The following is a 16,318-nucleotide window of genomic DNA, read 5'->3' on the forward strand; positions in this document are numbered from 1 at the left end:
TTTTTTTTTTCGGAGCTGGGGACCGAACCCAGGGCCTTGCGCTTCCTAGGCAAGCGCTCTACCACTGAGCTAAATCCCCAACCCCACCTTCATCCATTAAAGCAAGACACCAGTGCACATGAAATAAAAATAAATAAACCACTAAAAATGTTTTCTAATATGCATAATAAAAAAGCAATTGCTGTCAAACATACAGTAATCAAGCAGCTAAAACTGCTGCCTCAGAATTTACAGAATCAGCAAAGGGTGTGACAGTGGCAACACTGGGTTAGATCCAGCATAACCCCACCCTTGGCTACATAGCAATATTTTGTCTCCAAAAATTCTTTTGTTTTATTGTATCATTTGAAATTCATGGGGTTGGGGATTTAGCTCAGTGGTAGAGCGCTTGCCTAGCAAGCGCAAGGTCCTGGGTTCGGTCCCCAGCTCCGAAAAAAAGAAAAAAGAAAAAAAAAAAGAAATTCACCAGGAGAAATCTAATATTTGTCAATGGAAAATGTTCAAGTCCTTGAACTTATAGAAATTGATTATATAAAAAAAAAAACATTAGAAAGACAAGTGTTAGAAAAAGAATCAAAAGTTCAGGGCTACATATCGAGTCCCAGGTCTGCATGGGCCACATGAGACCACACCTCAAAAATACACTAAACAACAGTAAACAAAAAGAGAAAGAATGAGAGTGCCTGGCGTTTGCCATTCCAGGCCAAAGAATTGCCAGGAGTTCAAGGCCAACCTGGCCTACAGATTGCAACCCTCCCAGGAAATAGAAAATAAAGACATAAAGCTGTAGACATACTATTTTTAATTAGAAAATAAAATGTGATTATTATAGCGAGTACGCCATGGCACGCATAAGAAGGTCAGCTTTGTGGAGTGGGTTCTCTAATACAGTGATCTTATTTGTGAAAATCTGTCCTGGTCCCGCGATGCTAACTTCTATTGCTGCAATGGAAGGAAGTTTTCAGTGCTTTAACTTCCTTTTTTTTTTTTTTTTTTTTTTTTGGATGTAATAAGCAAAGGCAAGGTTTATTACGGAGATCTATTACGGGGATCTCCGGGCCGACACGTATCCCACGCAGGAGACAGAGGTGTCGACCGTGCTTTAACTTTCTTCACGCTATACCATCATAGGCATGAATTCGTTACAAAAATTATGTAGTTTTCATGATTTTGGAAAAGAAAGGTTCTCTTTTCTTCTGCCTTTTACTAATAACAAAAACAACCACCTCATTTGGTGGTTACTAGGCAACGCTGCCTGGATCAAACCACTCTGAAAAAAGGAGAGGGAGACGGTGGCACGGAGCTTCGGAGTTTTGAAACCGAAATTATTGTGAATGGTGGTTGCTAGGCAATGCCTGAGCATACCGCCATCTTTGATTAGGGCAAGGTATTTACCACTATGGAATGAAAAAGCCACGCTGACTGTCGTTGCCATTCAATGCCTTAGCACTGTCCCCATCTTCAACCCGTTGTTTAAAAAATGTATTACAGCACACAAGAAGGTTGGTAGGCAACGTCTTGTTACCACCACCGTCTTCAAGCTAGATTCTTCATTCTCGTTATACAAAAGATAAGAAACTGTCCGGGAACAACTTGAATGCTTGGCAAGAAGTACTTGTCGCCATCTTTATTAGGGTCATGATTACTTCCGGCCGGGGCGGGGCCGGACCAGTTGGAGGGGCTGAATTGATGATCCCGCTTCTCGCCCTTTGGCGGCTCCAAACAGCAGGCCACTTTGCCTACCCGCATGCTCCCAGATCCACACCGAGAGTCTCCAGGGGCGTGACTTTCCGGGTGCGGGCTTCGAGATGGGGGATGACGGGCCAGGAAGCACGGTGCATCTGCTGTGCCTCGCAGCCTCTAGCGGGGTTCCCCTGTTCTGTCGGAGCAGCAGCGGAGGCGCCCCCTCCCGTCAACAGGTGGGGGCATTCGACTCCTGCGTCTAAATTAGGATTTGGGAAGCTGGGACTGCATACATGCAGGGATTAGAGGCTCGCGCCCTTTAGCTGTTATGGGGGACTAATAAATCTGGTTTCCTGAAGAACTTTGGGGGAATATTGGGAGATTGCAACGTGGGACAGCGGGGTCTCAATGGGTCTTGGGTGCTACTGCAATGCTTCCCCACTCTTCCTCAGCTCCCTTTTTCTGTCATCGGGTCCCTCAATGGAGTCCACATGTTCGGCCAGAATCTGGATGTGCAACTGAACTCCGCAAGAACAGAAGACACCACCGTAGTGTGGAAGAACTTCCATGACAGGTCCCTTGGCGGGAGCAAGGGAACAAGATCTGAGCAATGGTTCCTGGCTTAGGTGATCCCAGAGGGATTCCCCACCCCCACCCCCATCAGGATGTAGCGAACAGTGTAGAAATAGCTGGGACACACGGAAGCGCCTGGCTCAGTTTCCCAGGCCTGACCTCATTCTTGCTTCTCATCTTTCATCCCCACAGCATCACCCTCATTGCTCTGTCATCTGAGGAGGGCACCTCTGAGCTGAAGCTGGAAAGAATGCTCCACATGGTGTTTGGGGCCATGGTGAGACTGGGCCCTCTTTTCTCCAAAACTCAAGAGAGCTGCACTCCCAGTCCTTTCCCCTCAGTCCAAATCCCTACATTTTTTTCTCACACCCAAGCATCCAAACAGCCCTCCTCCCTCATACCTAGCAATCCAGGAACCAGACCTCCTCCTTCATATGCAGGGATCCAGACCTGACTTTCCTCTCAATATCCATCCAAGCACTGTCCTCTCTGACTAGATCCTATTACAGATCCCACTATCCTATGTGACTCTTCTAGGTTCTCATTGTGGGACTTGAGGAGCTGACCAATATCCGGAATGTAGAGAGACTGAAGAAAGAGCTGAGGGTGAGGCTGTGAGATGTGAGTGCAGTTAGGATCCCTAATTCAGGCCTGTTTGTCTGAAACTACAATTCCCAGTAGGCACTGGGAAAGCATGGGCCCTTGGGTTCTTGGGAGAGCTTGTTTAACCCTGGAGCTGGCCCCAGTTTTCTCTGGGCTGATCTGGGCCCGCTTGGGTCCTAGACACCTCCTTTTTCCTCTACCAGGCCAGCTACTGTCTCATTGACAGCTTCCTGGGGAATTCAGAGCTCATCGGGGACCTGACCCAGTGTGTGGACTGTGTCATTCCTCCAGAGGGGTCTGTCATGCAGGTATTGGGGCAGCTATAGAAATAACTGTGTCCCCATGGTTCTACTCGGCCTTCCTTTATTTTCTCCCTCTGGACATTGCCCTAGCACCCTCTTATCGTCCTGGAATCATGTTTTATCTGTAACTCTAAAAGAACTGTCTTCGCCAGGGTACACTGACTGTTCGCCCGCAGCTTCCACCTCTCCAGTCTCCTCCACTTCACATGCTCCCTGCCTCTCTGCCTCACAGGGAGCATTTCTGTTTGAGCAGATCAATCTCTCTAAGACACAGTTCCCAGGCTGCCTTGAACTCGCTCTGTAGACCAAGCTGACCTCCAACTCACAAACATCTACCAGCCTTTGCCTCCGAGTGCTGGGATTAAAGGCATGCTCCACCACACCCACCCAGTCTTCCTCTCTTCAAGTTATGCCTCTCCTGGCAGTGTGTCCTGACCTCAGAGCTTCCATTGGTCAGCACTGTGCCTTCTCATCCAGTAGGGGATCAACTTGTAGATGTGTGGTTAAAACTATTGGCACTGCAGGGCCTCCTGGTGCAGGCCTGTCACTCCAGCTACTCTGGAGGCTGAGGAAGAGGATGCAACCTTTAAGGCCAGTCTAGGCAGCTCAGTGAACACATGACTCAAAACTTCAGTTGTGGCTCCACGGGAGAGCTGCCTAGCTAGCATGCCCAAAGCCTTGCGTTCCATCCCCATAACTGAAGGAGAAATAAATTAGAAAAAAAGAAAGAAAGAAAGAAACGAACAGGGCTGGAGAGATGGCTCAGTGGTTAAGAGCACTGACTGCTCTTCCAGAGGCCCTCAGTTCAAATCCCAGCAACCACATGGTGGCTCACAACCATCTGTAATGGGATCTTATGCCCTCTTCTGGTGTCTCTGAAGACAGCTACAGTATACTTATATATAAATCTTTTTTTAAAAAATAAACAGGGGTTGGGGATTTAGCTCAGTGGTAGAGCGCTTGCCTAGGAAGCGCAAGGCCCTGGGTTCAGTCCCCAGCTCCGAAAAAAAGAACCAAAAAATAAATAAATAAATAGATAAAATAAGTAGTGTATGAAGAATTGAGAATGCTGACGAACAGGAAAGTTAAAGCATCCCTATTTACAGAGAGGGTTTCAAACAGGAGCTTGGCAGCCTTGCATGCTGGAGTGTCTCTGGTCTCATGGCTGCTCTTCTCCTCCATGCCTAGCTAGGAAGGGAATGTCCCTCCTTGCCTAATGACATCTAGTCTGACCGTTTCACCAGGAAACCCTCTCAGGGTTCGCAGAGGCCACTGGCACAGCCTTTGTCAGCCTGCTGGTATCAGGCCGGGTGGTGGCAGCGACCGATGGCTGGTGGCGCCTAGGCATGCCTGAAGCCGTGCTACTCCCTTGGCTGGTGGGGTCCTTGCCACCGCAAGCTGCTCGTGACTACCCAGTGTACCTGCCCCACGGGAGCCCCACGGTGAGTGGGCGGGACCAGGGTGGGGCTTCCAGAGGGGCGGGGCCATACTTAACGCTATACTGCCCCTGCTACAGGTCCCCCATCGGTTGTTGACCTTGACTCTGCTGCGGGGCCTGGAGCTGTGTCTGCTCTGCGGGCCGCGCCCGCCCCTCGGTGAGCTGGACCCACAGGTGAGGCCCCACAGGTGAGGCGGACTGTTGCTCTGCTGCCCCTGCCCATCCCCTCCACGAGCGCCACCTGCTGCGTGCAGGTCCTGGCCAACCAAGCTCCACTAGGCACCAGCCCTGATCTCCTTCCCATCTCCCCTGTAGTTGCTGGAACGCTGGTGGCAGCCTCTGCTGGAGCCCCTCCGGGCTTGCCTGCCACTGGGCCCTAGGGCGCTCCCTGACGGGTTCCCGCTACACAGCGATATTCTTGGGTAAGGCTCGATGGTTGGGCCCAGGGCCCAGAAGGATTGGCCCTGCCTGTTTCCCACAGCCCAACTGTACTTTTCCCCAGCCTGTTGTTACTCCACTTGGAACTGAGACGCTGCCTCTTTACCGTGGAGCCCTCAAAGGATAAAGGTGCGTGGGGAAGCAATGAGTGGGAGGGCCTTGAGCCAGAGGTCACCCAGTCAAGGTGCTCACTTTTCTCTAGAGCCTTCCCCTGAGCAACGCAGGCGCCTCCTTAGAAATTTCTATACGTTGGTGGCCACCACCCACTTCCCACCAGGTGAGTGGTAGGCATGGATCCCACGTGCCATGCCTCAGCTGCCCCTGTCAATCTTAGCCATGCCTCAGCTGCCCCTGTCAATCTTAGTACTTAATTCCTGACTTCCCCAGCCAGTGTTTTTACAGTAAGCACTGGGGCTGGACTGGCCATTTTGTTCCACATCTGGAATTTCAGCCCTACTATGGCCAAGGCAGAATGACCATGAGTTTGAGGCCAGCTTGGGCTATCCAGTACCTCAAAAGAAATGAGGACTTGGGGTTGGGGATTTAGCTCAGTGGTAGAGCGCTTGCCTAGGAAGCGCAAGGCCCTGGGTTCGGTCCCCAGCTCCGAAAAAAAGAACCAAAAAGAAAAAGAACTGAGGACTTACTGCTCCATCCTCCTCGGCAAGGACTCTGTTAGGTCATTCTAAATGCTGCGCAATGAATACTAAATGGCAGAGTTAACCAGCCACTCCTGCCACCCTCCACATTGCTGGGCAGAGCCCTGCTCAAGCAGAGGCAAGCGAGGAACCTGCACATTGGGAAATTGTCCCAGGTCCCTAAGGCCCCAAAAGACACAGGCAGTGCCCAGCCAGAGAAGGACCTCATGAGCCTGCAAATCTGGAGGCCTACACTTGGGAGTAGGGTGTGATCCTCAAGAGGGTGACACCAGTGCTGGTGAGGGCACTTGGTGTCACCTCCATGTTAGGTCTGAGTATACACAGAGAACATAGAAGACAACAAGCTAGGTGGGAAGAGGCCGACTGGGGAGTTACTATGAAGGAATGGGCTGGGCTGAGGGGTCCTGACACTGCTGCTCATCATAGTCCTCCCTGTCCTTCATAGAACCGGGGCCAGCAGAGAAACAAGAAGATACAGTCCACCCAGCCCAGACACCCAGGGCCTGCTATCTTGTGCTAGGGCCAGGCATGGGGTGGCAGCTGGTGGCTGTGCAGCTAGGGCTACGGCTGCTGCTGTTGATGCTGTCCCCGCAGACTCCCACCCATGGGCTGAGAAGCCTGGCCACCCACACTCTACAAGCCCTCACCCCGCTCCTTTGATCACTTAGGGTGGGCAGTCAATAGATGGGGGTAATATTAGCGTCTCTCTGTTTATTCGCTCACAATAATACACGGCCCCTGGACGGGGAGAGGGAGGGAGGGAGGAGGGTGAAAAGGAGGGAGGGGGAGGGGAGGAGGTACCTACTTCCCCGGCCCCCCTCCCCTCTGTGCTTCGGGGGACAAGGAAGGGAGGGTGCTTCCCTTGACCCCCCAGAATGTAAACAGCAGCAGATGAACAAAAATAAAATACAAAGGCCAGAGGACGCGCCAGGCATGCCCCCATCCCTGGGGTCTTTGCTGTCACCACTGGAGGTCCCCTCGCTGTCCCCCTCCACCACAGCTGCCTCCATCTCAGGGCTGCCTGGCACCGGCCATATCCCAGGGCAAGTCCAGGGCTCAGAACTGCTGGGCCAGCAGCTCACATAAGTGACGGGACACAGGCTCTTTGCTGGTGCGCAGGGTTAGGCGGTACATCTGTGTGGAAGGAGAGAGCCCACCGAGGGGTACAAAGTCAGAGGGGTAAGGCAGGTAAAGGAAGACAGGTGAGAAGATAATGAGGAACAGGAAGGAGGGCAGGGCGTAGGGAATGGGGTCACAGGGAGGTCCACTGCCCTCAGCACTCACTTGGGCCTGGGCATTGGGCTCCAGTCGAAGCAGACACCCCACCTGCAGGGCTTTCGTCTGGATGATTCCAGCACCCACAAAGTTCTCAGGGTTGGGATCCACATTGTCCAGAAGAGCAGAGCCAAACCCCAGAAGCTAGAACAGCATGGGTATTAGAGAAGCTGAGAAGCCTCCAGCATACTGCAGGCTAAACCCTCGCGTGTGAGAACTGGTCCATCCAGCGGCCAGTACCCTGTAAATGCCCAGTCTTTCTCACCTTGGCCTTTGTGACTTCAGCATCCATGGGGTGGTTGGCTTTGAAGATTTTCTGTGCCTCCTGCAGGGGGCTGGGAGATTGAAAGCACTGTCAGTCATCTGAGGCCCTGCCCCTCAGCCCCGCCCTGTCCCGCAGCCCCGCCCCACCTCCCAGCCCTGCCCCTCACAGGCTCAGCTGCTTCCAGCGCTGGAAAAAGTCCTGGGCGGCCATCTCTGTGGGCTGGAAGAATTTGTTGATGGTCACTGGGAGCTTCAGAGTGAGGGACTGGGCGGTGCCACCGTACCTGAGCAGATGAGGAGCAGCTCAGCCAGGCCCCATGCCTGAAGACCCTGCCTCATCGCCCCACACCCCACACGGCATTGCTCCTACCGGAAGCGCACCGACAGCAGTGGTGGCGTCAAGAAGTCTCGCAGACACTCAATGTTGAGTACTTGCTGCACCTGTGCGCCACCGTCCACTTGTGCAGCTACACGCTTGGTCTGCACCGCCAGCTGTGGCCCCATAGTCAAGGAAGCTAGAGACCGCGGTGGCACAGCTGAGACATCGTGAGGCAGCACAAGCCCAGGTCAGCTAGAGGCTCTGGGCCAACAGCAGACTCACCTACACCTAACTCTTCCTCCTTCCTGTGAGATCTGGGACACCTAGGAATATCCTTCTCCAGCCTCCACTCGTGCCTCCACTGAGTGATGATCCACATGGATCCTGATGGGCAAGCTGGTATTTTCTTAGCCTCCAATGCAAACTAGGTACATGAAAATGTCCTGAGGGGTAGATGAGATCATCTAGCACCGGAACATGGCTGTGTTAGCGGTGGTCATGCACCCAGAGGGAAGCATTTACTGTCACCATCTGTACTTCACAGTATGGTGGGTCTGTACACTCAGCTACTTCAGACACAGCTAACTGTCTACCCTGGGCTCTGGAAAGGTTGGGGAACGAAGCAGAGGGCGAAGGGCTAGTTGTTGTGGTGTCACCCATTCTGACTGAGGCCCATATAAGGGACAGCGGCCTGGCTCTCTCTGACATACACCATACTCTCCAGGACATCCCAACTGCTCTTTCAAAGGCTGAAGCCAGAGTCACTGGTGCCTGCCTAGACTCAGAGCAGACAGAAGACTCACCTTGATTCAAAGCCAGCCTCGTCTGTAGAGTGAGTGGAGGTCAGCCTAGGCTCTATTAAACAGTTTCAAACACAACAAAAGATCCTCATGAGCAGAGAGAGGGAGAATCTAGGAGGCAAGTCACTCAGTGATGTTACTGCAGGGCAACACTGGGCAACCCTGAGTGCAACCTGAGTGCAAGAGCCCCCAACAGAACCACACTGGCAAAGGTAAGGTACCTGGCAGGGTACTGGTGTCTGGAAGTCACCATCCTGTATATTGGGTTACTGTCACCTGTGCCACAGTAAAGAGGCCTACCTACTATGCATACAGTTTTAGAAGTGACATGCCTAATTCAGAATGAGGAGCTGAACAGGTATGGACCTGGGTGAGTCTGTTTCCCAGGTGGTTTGGACACAAGAGCACAGGATATGAGTCTGGAGGTCCCCAGGGTGGACCACGGTGGGCAAGAAGCTCTGGAACTGCACAGAAGTCTTGTTGCCATAGAAGAGATACATGCGGCCTGCAGCGGGTGGGTAAGGGCTCCATCCAAGCTCCTCTGATCCCATACCCTGCCACCAGCCCAGCCAGGGGATGCTGCCAACAACCCCTCCCCTCCAGCACCCCTTTCCACCTCTGGGCTACCGGGACACACCCAGGTTCTGCCGGAACTCAGACTTGACTCCGATCTGCAGCAGCTGGTTCTCAAACAAGACCCCACTATTCTTACACACGAACCTAGGCAGGGTGGTGGGAGTCAGAATGGGAGGTGCTCCTGACCACCCAGCCTGTCCCCTACCTGTCCCCACTCCCCTGCCCACTTCTCACAGAACTCACTTATTCAGCAGTTCATCTGCTTCTGGAATGGGAGGACCTATGTCCTCAGGACCTGGGCTGGGGGAGAGGGAGAAGTGAGATGCGTAGGGGACTGGGGGCTGGAGGAAGAGGCAACACTCTTGGAAGGCAGATCCCCAGAACCTACAGGCCAAGCTTCCCCAGACATCCACAGTTATGGGAGAGGGACCCTTACAGAGGGATCTCCCAAGAGCCCCAACTTTCACTGTTTTCTAACCCTTACATTTGCCAATCATTGGGAACCCCTGGAGCCCACCCTGGGGACATCCATCAACCCAAAGCCAGAGACCACCCCTTACTCAGCAGCTGGAGCTGGGTCAGCCAACAAAGTCATGGGGCTCTCAGGGGCAGGGGGCTCCAGCTCGCTGGGCCATCCAATCCCAGAGCAGACAGAGAAGACAGGTGTGGCAGGCAGCCAATCCCAGAGAGGCAGCAAGAGGGCCAGGGAAAGAGAGGCAAGAGGAAGGAGAGAAGGAAGAGTGGACTGAGACACAGCGTTGGGAAAGGACAGCAAAGGGTAGCTGGAACAGCAGAATCCAGACGGAAGGGGGTGGGTCTGAGTAGGACAAGGACAGGAGATACCTGAGGAAGGCCTCCTCAGGGGTGGGACCCAGGCTGGGCTGTGCAGTGGGGCCGTCAGAGAAAACATCCACCAGGAGGTTCCCGCCTACAGGAGCTGGGGGTGCAGCAGGGGGAGGGGCTGCCCGCAGCCCCAAGAGGTCCGCGGAGGGTGAGGGGGTTGACTGCAATCAAGGTAAGACAGAGTAAAGGTGAGACAGGGCAAGGCACAGTGGACCCAGCCTGGGCACACGGTCCATAATTGGACTCACCACATTGCTGGGGGTGGGCTCCACACCCCCATTGATGTCATTGCTGCTGGTGTCCCTGCGGCTGTCATCCAGGGCACTGGCTGCCCCAGGGCCCTTCTTACGCTTCAGCTTAGCCAAAATGGATGACTCCCGCTCAGGAAATGGGGGCATTTCTTCTAGCACAGTAGCCTGTGGGCCAGATAAAAGGTCAGGGGCACTTCTGGCCCAAGAGGGTGGGTGGTCCCAAGGACTGGGGCATAGGCTCTGACCAAAACATCGGTGCTAGCTACAGAGCTGAGGGTGAGGTACTCCACTGCCCGCTGCTGTAGCTCCACGTCAGCATTGCGCAGCTGGGAGCCGGCACGAAGAACACCTTGGATGGTGGCCTTGGTCTCAGGGAAGAGGTTGATGAACTTGATGTAGGTGGACAGCAGCAAGGCACGAGTGGCCACACTGCACAGGTGGAACTTGGAGTGCAGCAGTGAGAACTGCACAGGTGGGCTGTGAAAGAGCGGACATGCCCGTCACTCACACTCCCCAGATGACGCTGGGCCCTCATGAAGATGGGTAACGGGTGGGTGCTGAGAGGGCTCCCCAGACCTCTAAGAAATCCCCCAGAATGAGGCTCCCTCACCTGGAGCGTGGGTCCCCAGCAATCAAGTTCCCAAACTCCCCAAGGATGTAGCCACCGACCTTCACCATGTTCTCATGACAGGCTGGGGCCTGGAGGGCCTGTGAGGGCGCAAGAGAAGGCAGGGTGAGGGCAAGGATAGGAGAGACAGGAGAGACCCTCTGACGTCTGCAAATGCACAGGGTCAGACATGGGGAGACCGAGGCATGGGGGAGTTGAGAAGTGACTAGCCTGACTCAATGATACAGTGTGACTGAGATTTCCTATGCATACCGTATTTCTAGTGCTTGATCCCCAGCCATTGGAATGGTTTAGTAATGTCCTAAAAACTGGGAGGTGGGACCTACCTAGAAAAGGGAGGGCACTAGGGGATGTGTTATCCTCAATTACTTCCTGGACAGCCATGAGTGGTTCCACCCCATGCTCTGTGTGTGCCCGTGTGCACACAGGACTGCATGCATGTGTCCAAGGACATGAAGGCTAGAAGACGTCAGGGGTCTTCCTCAATCAATCCCTGCCTTATTTTTGAGACAGGGTCTTTAACTGAACCCAGAGTTCCTGTTTTGGCTAACCCTGCTGGCCAACCAGCTCTCAGGATCTGCCTGTCTCTGCCTCACAGTGCTGGAGTCACACACCCCTCATCCCCATGTACGCACACTTGTGCACACTTACTCAGCTTCTGCTTGAGTCGGGGAATGAAAACCAGACTCTCATACTTGCACAGCAGGCACTCTCTCCCGTAACCACTGCCCAGCCCTGGCCACACATTCATTCCTGCAGCCATACACGCACTGTCACGACTGACTGAAACCCTCTGAGCCTGTGCAGCACTGCACGGGGAGGAATGAAGGGACCAGCTCTCCTGCAGAGATTTGACACAGATGCTGTGTACACTGCATGCTGGGGAGCTCCCAAAGCTGCAGCTCCCATGTCCCTTGGGTAACTCAGACAAGGCTGGAACGGAGCAGGATGCTAGCCCTGCTGGTGGGGCATACGACTGGCAGCTGAGCTCCATTATGGAGTCAAAGTGAAGGCTGCTAACCTCAAACACTGTCTTGGCAGCATAACCCTGGACATCATCACGGTTGGTGACGATCTGCAGCACTCGGTACCACACCTCCTCGCTCACATAGTCGCCTGCAATGCGGATGAGGTTGAGGATGGTGTCCACATACCAGCTGTAGTCCACTGCATACTTCTCAGCCAAGATGGCCACCTTCAGCACCTGTGATGGGAGGTGGTAATGTGTGAGTGGACAACCATGCCCATGGGAGGGTGACTACTGCCATTCTTGGATCTATGGTCATGGCTGGCCCCATCGTAACACCCAGGGGCCCTCCGTCTCCAAACACCTCCCTTAGACACAGGATTCCTAACTCTTAGCCTTCTTTCTTTAGACCTGGAGGTCCAGTCCCCACACTCCTCCTTCCAACCTAAGGGGCCAGCTCTCCTCCCTTATGCTATGGTCCAAGTACTGGCCCTCCACCCACAACTCAAGTGTCCAGCCCTGTCCTCTAGACTCACAATCTCCTCTCGGATGGCATAGTCAGCCGTCTCTAGGTACCGCAGCATCTCTGATACAATCTGCTTGGCATTGCTCCGGTCACACATGGCATACAGCAGATCAGCTGCCCGCTGCCTCACACTCACGTCCCGCTCAGTCTGAGGAAAGGAAAGCAAGCTGGCATCTAAGCTACACTGGGCCACTGTAGGGCCACCAAGCACCAGGCCACTCTGAGTAGGGCAGAGGGCCGTACCTTGAGGGCATTAATAACAGTATCAATGTGGGTCTTGACAGCCTCGTGGGAGAACTCGGAGCTGGCCAGGGTGCACATGCTCTCCAGAGCCAGGTAGCGCAGGTTCGTCTCTCGGTGCTGCAGGAACTGGCCCAGCTGGTTGCAGGCACGGACCAGGAGGTTGGGCTCACTGCCAGGCACAAGTGAAGTGAACCTAACGATCCAGTTCCTCGCTTCTGCCACCCCAACATCCTACTGTGTCTCCTCCTAGGAACCCTCAAGGACCCAGAGATAAGCACTAGAGTGGGACGCAGCCAGTAGAAACCAGCCCTGACTTCAATCCTCAGTATGCAGGATTGACCGACAAGATATGCAACGATTTTGCATCATCCGAGGGGACCATTTCACACTGTCCTCTTCCCAGGCCCTGCTGTCCCTCTGACCCAAGGGTTAGATGCCAGCCTCCCTTCCACAGGCCAGTGGCCCCCGACTGCCCCCACCTCTGCCCACAGCACCTGTCATAGTGGATGATGAGGCTAATAGTCTCAAACAGGATGGCGTTCTTGGCATTGGAGTGCTGCACCTTCTTGGACTTGGGAGGCTCCTGGGCCTTGTTGAGCACAGTCTCAAGACACTCCACTAACCGCCCTTTCACAGCCGCATCCTCTGGGGAGAGGGAGGGTAAGTGGCTGACCCCTGTCTAGTGGGCTCCCAAGAGTGCAGCCTACTGTAGCTCTCACCCTCCAAGCCTGGCAGTCCCGGGCTGGGCCTCTGCCTTCTAACGAAGAACAGCAATTTCTAGGTCTGGGTTCCCACACACCCCATACTGACTCTGCTGAGAATGAGAGTCTGCTCTTATGAGCCTCAGTTTCCCCTTCTGCTGCACTGATGTTCCTTAGGTTTCTCACAGATATGGAGAACCCAGGAGCCTGTCCCAGAGCCTCCGTGGAGCTTAGGCTTTCCCAAGAGCGAGCTACCCAGAGATTAAGAGACGACTCTTGAGCCCCCAGCCTCGAAGGCCACTGCACACAGTGCTTAAGAGTTTAACAACAGGAAGAACGCTGATCAGCGTGCCCAAAGGGCCTCACTACCCCATCTGCACAGACAGTAGCCAGGCAGAGTGGGGCAAGCGTCCTTCCTCTTCTGTAAAGCAGGGATGGTAAGCAGCTCACTCCACAGGATGAAGGGCCATTGAGAGATTAGTGGGCCCAAGACAGGATGAGCTGTGCCACCCCAGGTGCTGCACAGGGCAGGAGGAACACAGATGCTGGCCGCCCACAGGCCTTACCTGGCGGTGGGTAACACTGTAGCAACCGCAGTAACTTCACAGAGAGCCAGGGTGCAGGAACGAAGTAGTAAGTGTAGTCCTGGAGGTCAGTGGAGGCTGAGGAGACAATCTACAGAAGGAAGGGATGATGGGCGGAGCAGCAGAGGGGGCTGTGCCCTGAAGCACACAGCCACACCTGACACCATGGCAGTCAGCTTTGACAAGGGGAAGCTAAGGCCTGAATATACAGAGGTCTGAGGGTGGGATCAGAACTAAGCCTGACAGTCTCAAAGTCAAGATCCTCCTGCTTCAGCCTCCTGAGTGTGTGTACTGTGCCCCAGCGCCTCGCTCTGAATTTTCCAAGCAACACTGGCAACAGTGGAGCAAAAGTCTCTGCTGGTTCTGTGTGGCAGTCCCTAAGGCAGCCTAGAGCCTCTACTTACTCCTGGGCTCTGCCTCTTACAGCCTTAACTGCCGTGCTTCCTGCATCCTCAGCACGGAGGAACTACTGAAGGGTCAGAAGCTGGGTCTGATCCTTCCTCCGTCTCTGGTCCAGCACAGGTTAGATCGTATGACAATCACTCCTCAGGGCCACCACCTCCAACTCCACCTCGAAATCCTTCTGCAAGCTGGGCAGTGGTGGCAAAGGCCTTTAGTCCCAGCACTCCAGAGGCCGAAGCAGGCAAACTCTAAGAGTTTGAGGCCAGCCTGATCTACAAAGTTAGTTCCAGGACAGCCAGGACTAGACAATGAAACCCTGTCTCAGACAAAAAACAAAAAAACAAAAACAACCTTCTCCAGGAAGCCTTCGCCACAAGGCTCTGTGCCAGTGACCTGAGCACACGCCGTACGCAATGACCTCATCTCTGTTCCCTGTTGGGCCTGGCACCTAATACACTCAGATGTGTGGTAACAAGGAGCCGGGGACAGAGTGAATGGTAGGCACAGGTGCTCCTTCTCCCCAAGGATCTGAGACATTTATGGTCTCACAGACAATATTTTTTCTTCTCTTTTCTTTCCTTTTCTTTTCTTTTCTTTTCTTTTCTTTCCTTCCTTCCTTTCTTTCTTTTTCTGAGTCTCCATTTGGATTGCCATCCCCCCAGAGACTCTCCTGTCTCCCAAACTGGACTAGGACCTCCACGAGGTCCCACGATGCTGAGCGCAAGCCGTGGTGCACAGCCCTTCTTGGTAGTCTGGACTGAGTCCCTGTCACACTCCCTTTCAGCAGGGCAGTCAGCCTTAAGGTCTGACTCAGAGAGCCAGGCACACAGAGGCTTGGGGCGCCCTGGGGACAGCAGTGGAGGTGGTGGGAGGTCAAGGAGGGAGGAGGAGGAAGAGCAGGCATGGGAGCTGTCAGCGCCTTAGCCACAGCGGCCATGCTGCACACGGCACTGACATCAGCCCCTGAACCAGGTAGGAAAAAAGCACAAAGAAATACAGCTGTTTGCCTTGGGACACACAGCCTGGATGAAGACAATGTAGAGCTTGCTTGGCTTTTTTTTTTTTTTTTTTTTTTTTTTTGGTTCTTTTTTCCGGAGCTGGGGACCGAACCCAGGGCCTTGCACTTTCTAGGTAAGCGCTCTACCACTGAGCTAAATCCCCAGCCCCGCTTGCTTGGCTTTTAAGCACAGGCTGGCTTGCCTTTTAGGGAAGGGAGGACAGACAGATATCACAGACATGGGGAGCCAGACCCTCCCGCGGCCAGTGTGACCCTGCACTCACCCGGCTTAGGCGAGACACAGCCAGGGAGACACAGGTCTTGAAGTCATCTGGATTCTTCTTGCACAGGCAGGTGATGAGACTGACAGCGGCTGTGACCACTCCCTGCAAGGAGCGCAGGCGAGGGACTTCATGCTAGGTGTCACTAGGAAGGCCCTGGCGACAGGGAACGTCACCTCAAGAGCCAGGAGCAGGGTGGGCTGCTGGGAGTCCCGGGTGGGGTAAGTCTTTGCATGGCCTTGCTATGGGATCTCTGGGCTCAGAAACAGGCAAATCTTTTTAGGGTGCTGTGTCAGAGATAAGGACAGTCCCAAACAGCCAAGGAGTTATCAAGGAAGGAGGAAGATTTCTTGAAAACTGGACAGGACATAAACACTAGAGGCATGAGATCTGGGTTGTAATGTCAGGACAGAGATGGGGTCCCTGGCAGAAGTCAAGACAAGGGCTTCGGGCACTTGAGGGCAGGGCAGCCAGGCACCTCACCATGTGCTGATCATTGAGCAAATGCACCACCCGGGCCGTCCACTCGCCCATGGGCACCAAGTCGGGGGAGGCCTTGTAGAGACGCAGTAGGCATAGGGCTGCACTCTGCTTCACACTATCCATGCTGTCTCTGTGGGGACACCGAAGGGCAGTCAGAGCTACAAGGCTCCAGTGCACCTGCCATCCTATCTGTTGCCATGTGACCAGGATAGAACACTGGAAGCCAGGGCAACCCCAAAGCACTCTCCTCATCCACAAAACAACTGGCAGGGTCAGGCAAAATGTGCACCATGAGCGCCTTCGTGCACAGCATTGCTGTAATTATGAAGAGACTGGCAGACACACTGGGGAACACACCGGTGCACTAAGACCTTGCCTGCAACCGATGGGTCAGGAACAGAACAAACCAGAGGACACTGGAAACAGTTCTGCTTGAAGTCTTAGAGGCCCTGCCCTTCCCACCTACTACTCTAGGCTGACAACTT

General features: G+C 53.9%; 2 protein-coding genes across 19 annotated transcripts in view; one reads left to right on the plus strand and one right to left on the minus strand.

Annotated features, from left to right (window-relative positions):
- Positions 1 to 1,377: 1,377 nt before the first annotated feature.
- Positions 1,378 to 10,187, plus strand: Fuz (fuzzy planar cell polarity protein). 14 transcript variants are annotated; one of them, NM_001399381.1, is made up of 11 exons: positions 1,672 to 1,919; positions 2,136 to 2,257; positions 2,449 to 2,533; positions 2,794 to 2,862; positions 3,063 to 3,167; positions 4,406 to 4,603; positions 4,678 to 4,773; positions 4,915 to 5,021; positions 5,102 to 5,166; positions 5,240 to 5,314; positions 6,139 to 6,614. In NM_001399381.1, exons 1-11 carry the CDS (start codon positions 1,809 to 1,811, stop codon positions 6,351 to 6,353), a joined length of 1,248 nt encoding a protein of 415 aa, NP_001386310.1. In that variant the 5' UTR covers positions 1,672 to 1,808; the 3' UTR covers positions 6,354 to 6,614. The 14 variants fall into 14 exon arrangements, with proteins under 14 accessions (XP_006229122.1, XP_038967987.1, XP_063118019.1 ...); XM_006229060.5 differs by lacking the exon at positions 5,240 to 5,314 and having other exon boundaries at positions 1,378 to 1,919; positions 6,139 to 10,187; XM_039112059.2 differs by lacking the exon at positions 5,240 to 5,314 and having other exon boundaries at positions 1,378 to 1,919; positions 4,678 to 4,787; positions 6,139 to 6,274.
- Ap2a1 (adaptor related protein complex 2 subunit alpha 1) overlaps positions 6,385 to 16,318 on the minus strand; it is a 29,867-nt gene continuing 19,933 nt past the window's right edge. The window contains exons 5-24 of one of the 5 annotated variants that reach the window (XM_063261976.1): positions 15,834 to 15,963; positions 15,354 to 15,455; positions 13,653 to 13,761; positions 12,880 to 13,030; positions 12,386 to 12,554; positions 12,153 to 12,290; positions 11,671 to 11,853; positions 10,632 to 10,729; positions 10,267 to 10,498; positions 10,019 to 10,186; positions 9,771 to 9,931; positions 9,488 to 9,553; positions 9,171 to 9,227; positions 8,989 to 9,071; positions 8,750 to 8,856; positions 7,603 to 7,724; positions 7,400 to 7,516; positions 7,234 to 7,303; positions 6,978 to 7,112; positions 6,385 to 6,827 (exon numbers count right to left, since the gene is read on the minus strand). In XM_063261976.1, coding sequence (XP_063118046.1) covers positions 6,750 to 6,827; positions 6,978 to 7,112; positions 7,234 to 7,303; positions 7,400 to 7,516; positions 7,603 to 7,724; positions 8,750 to 8,856; positions 8,989 to 9,071; positions 9,171 to 9,227; positions 9,488 to 9,553; positions 9,771 to 9,931; positions 10,019 to 10,186; positions 10,267 to 10,498; positions 10,632 to 10,729; positions 11,671 to 11,853; positions 12,153 to 12,290; positions 12,386 to 12,554; positions 12,880 to 13,030; positions 13,653 to 13,761; positions 15,354 to 15,455; positions 15,834 to 15,963 — 2,476 coding nt within the window. In that variant the 3' untranslated portion in view covers positions 6,385 to 6,749. Of the gene's footprint in view, positions 6,828 to 6,977; positions 7,113 to 7,233; positions 7,304 to 7,399; positions 7,517 to 7,602; positions 7,727 to 8,683; positions 8,857 to 8,988; positions 9,072 to 9,170; positions 9,228 to 9,487; positions 9,554 to 9,770; positions 9,932 to 10,018; positions 10,187 to 10,266; positions 10,499 to 10,631; positions 10,730 to 11,670; positions 11,854 to 12,152; positions 12,291 to 12,385; positions 12,555 to 12,879; positions 13,031 to 13,652; positions 13,762 to 15,353; positions 15,456 to 15,833; positions 15,964 to 16,318 lie in introns of those variants that run through there. The other 4 variants (NM_001395092.1, XM_063261978.1, NM_001395093.1 and 1 more) reach the window with 4 other exon arrangements.

The sequence above is a fragment of the Rattus norvegicus genome, chromosome 1, assembly GCF_036323735.1.
Source record: "Rattus norvegicus strain BN/NHsdMcwi chromosome 1, GRCr8, whole genome shotgun sequence".
In the NCBI taxonomy this organism is placed as follows: domain Eukaryota; kingdom Metazoa; phylum Chordata; class Mammalia; order Rodentia; family Muridae; genus Rattus; species Rattus norvegicus.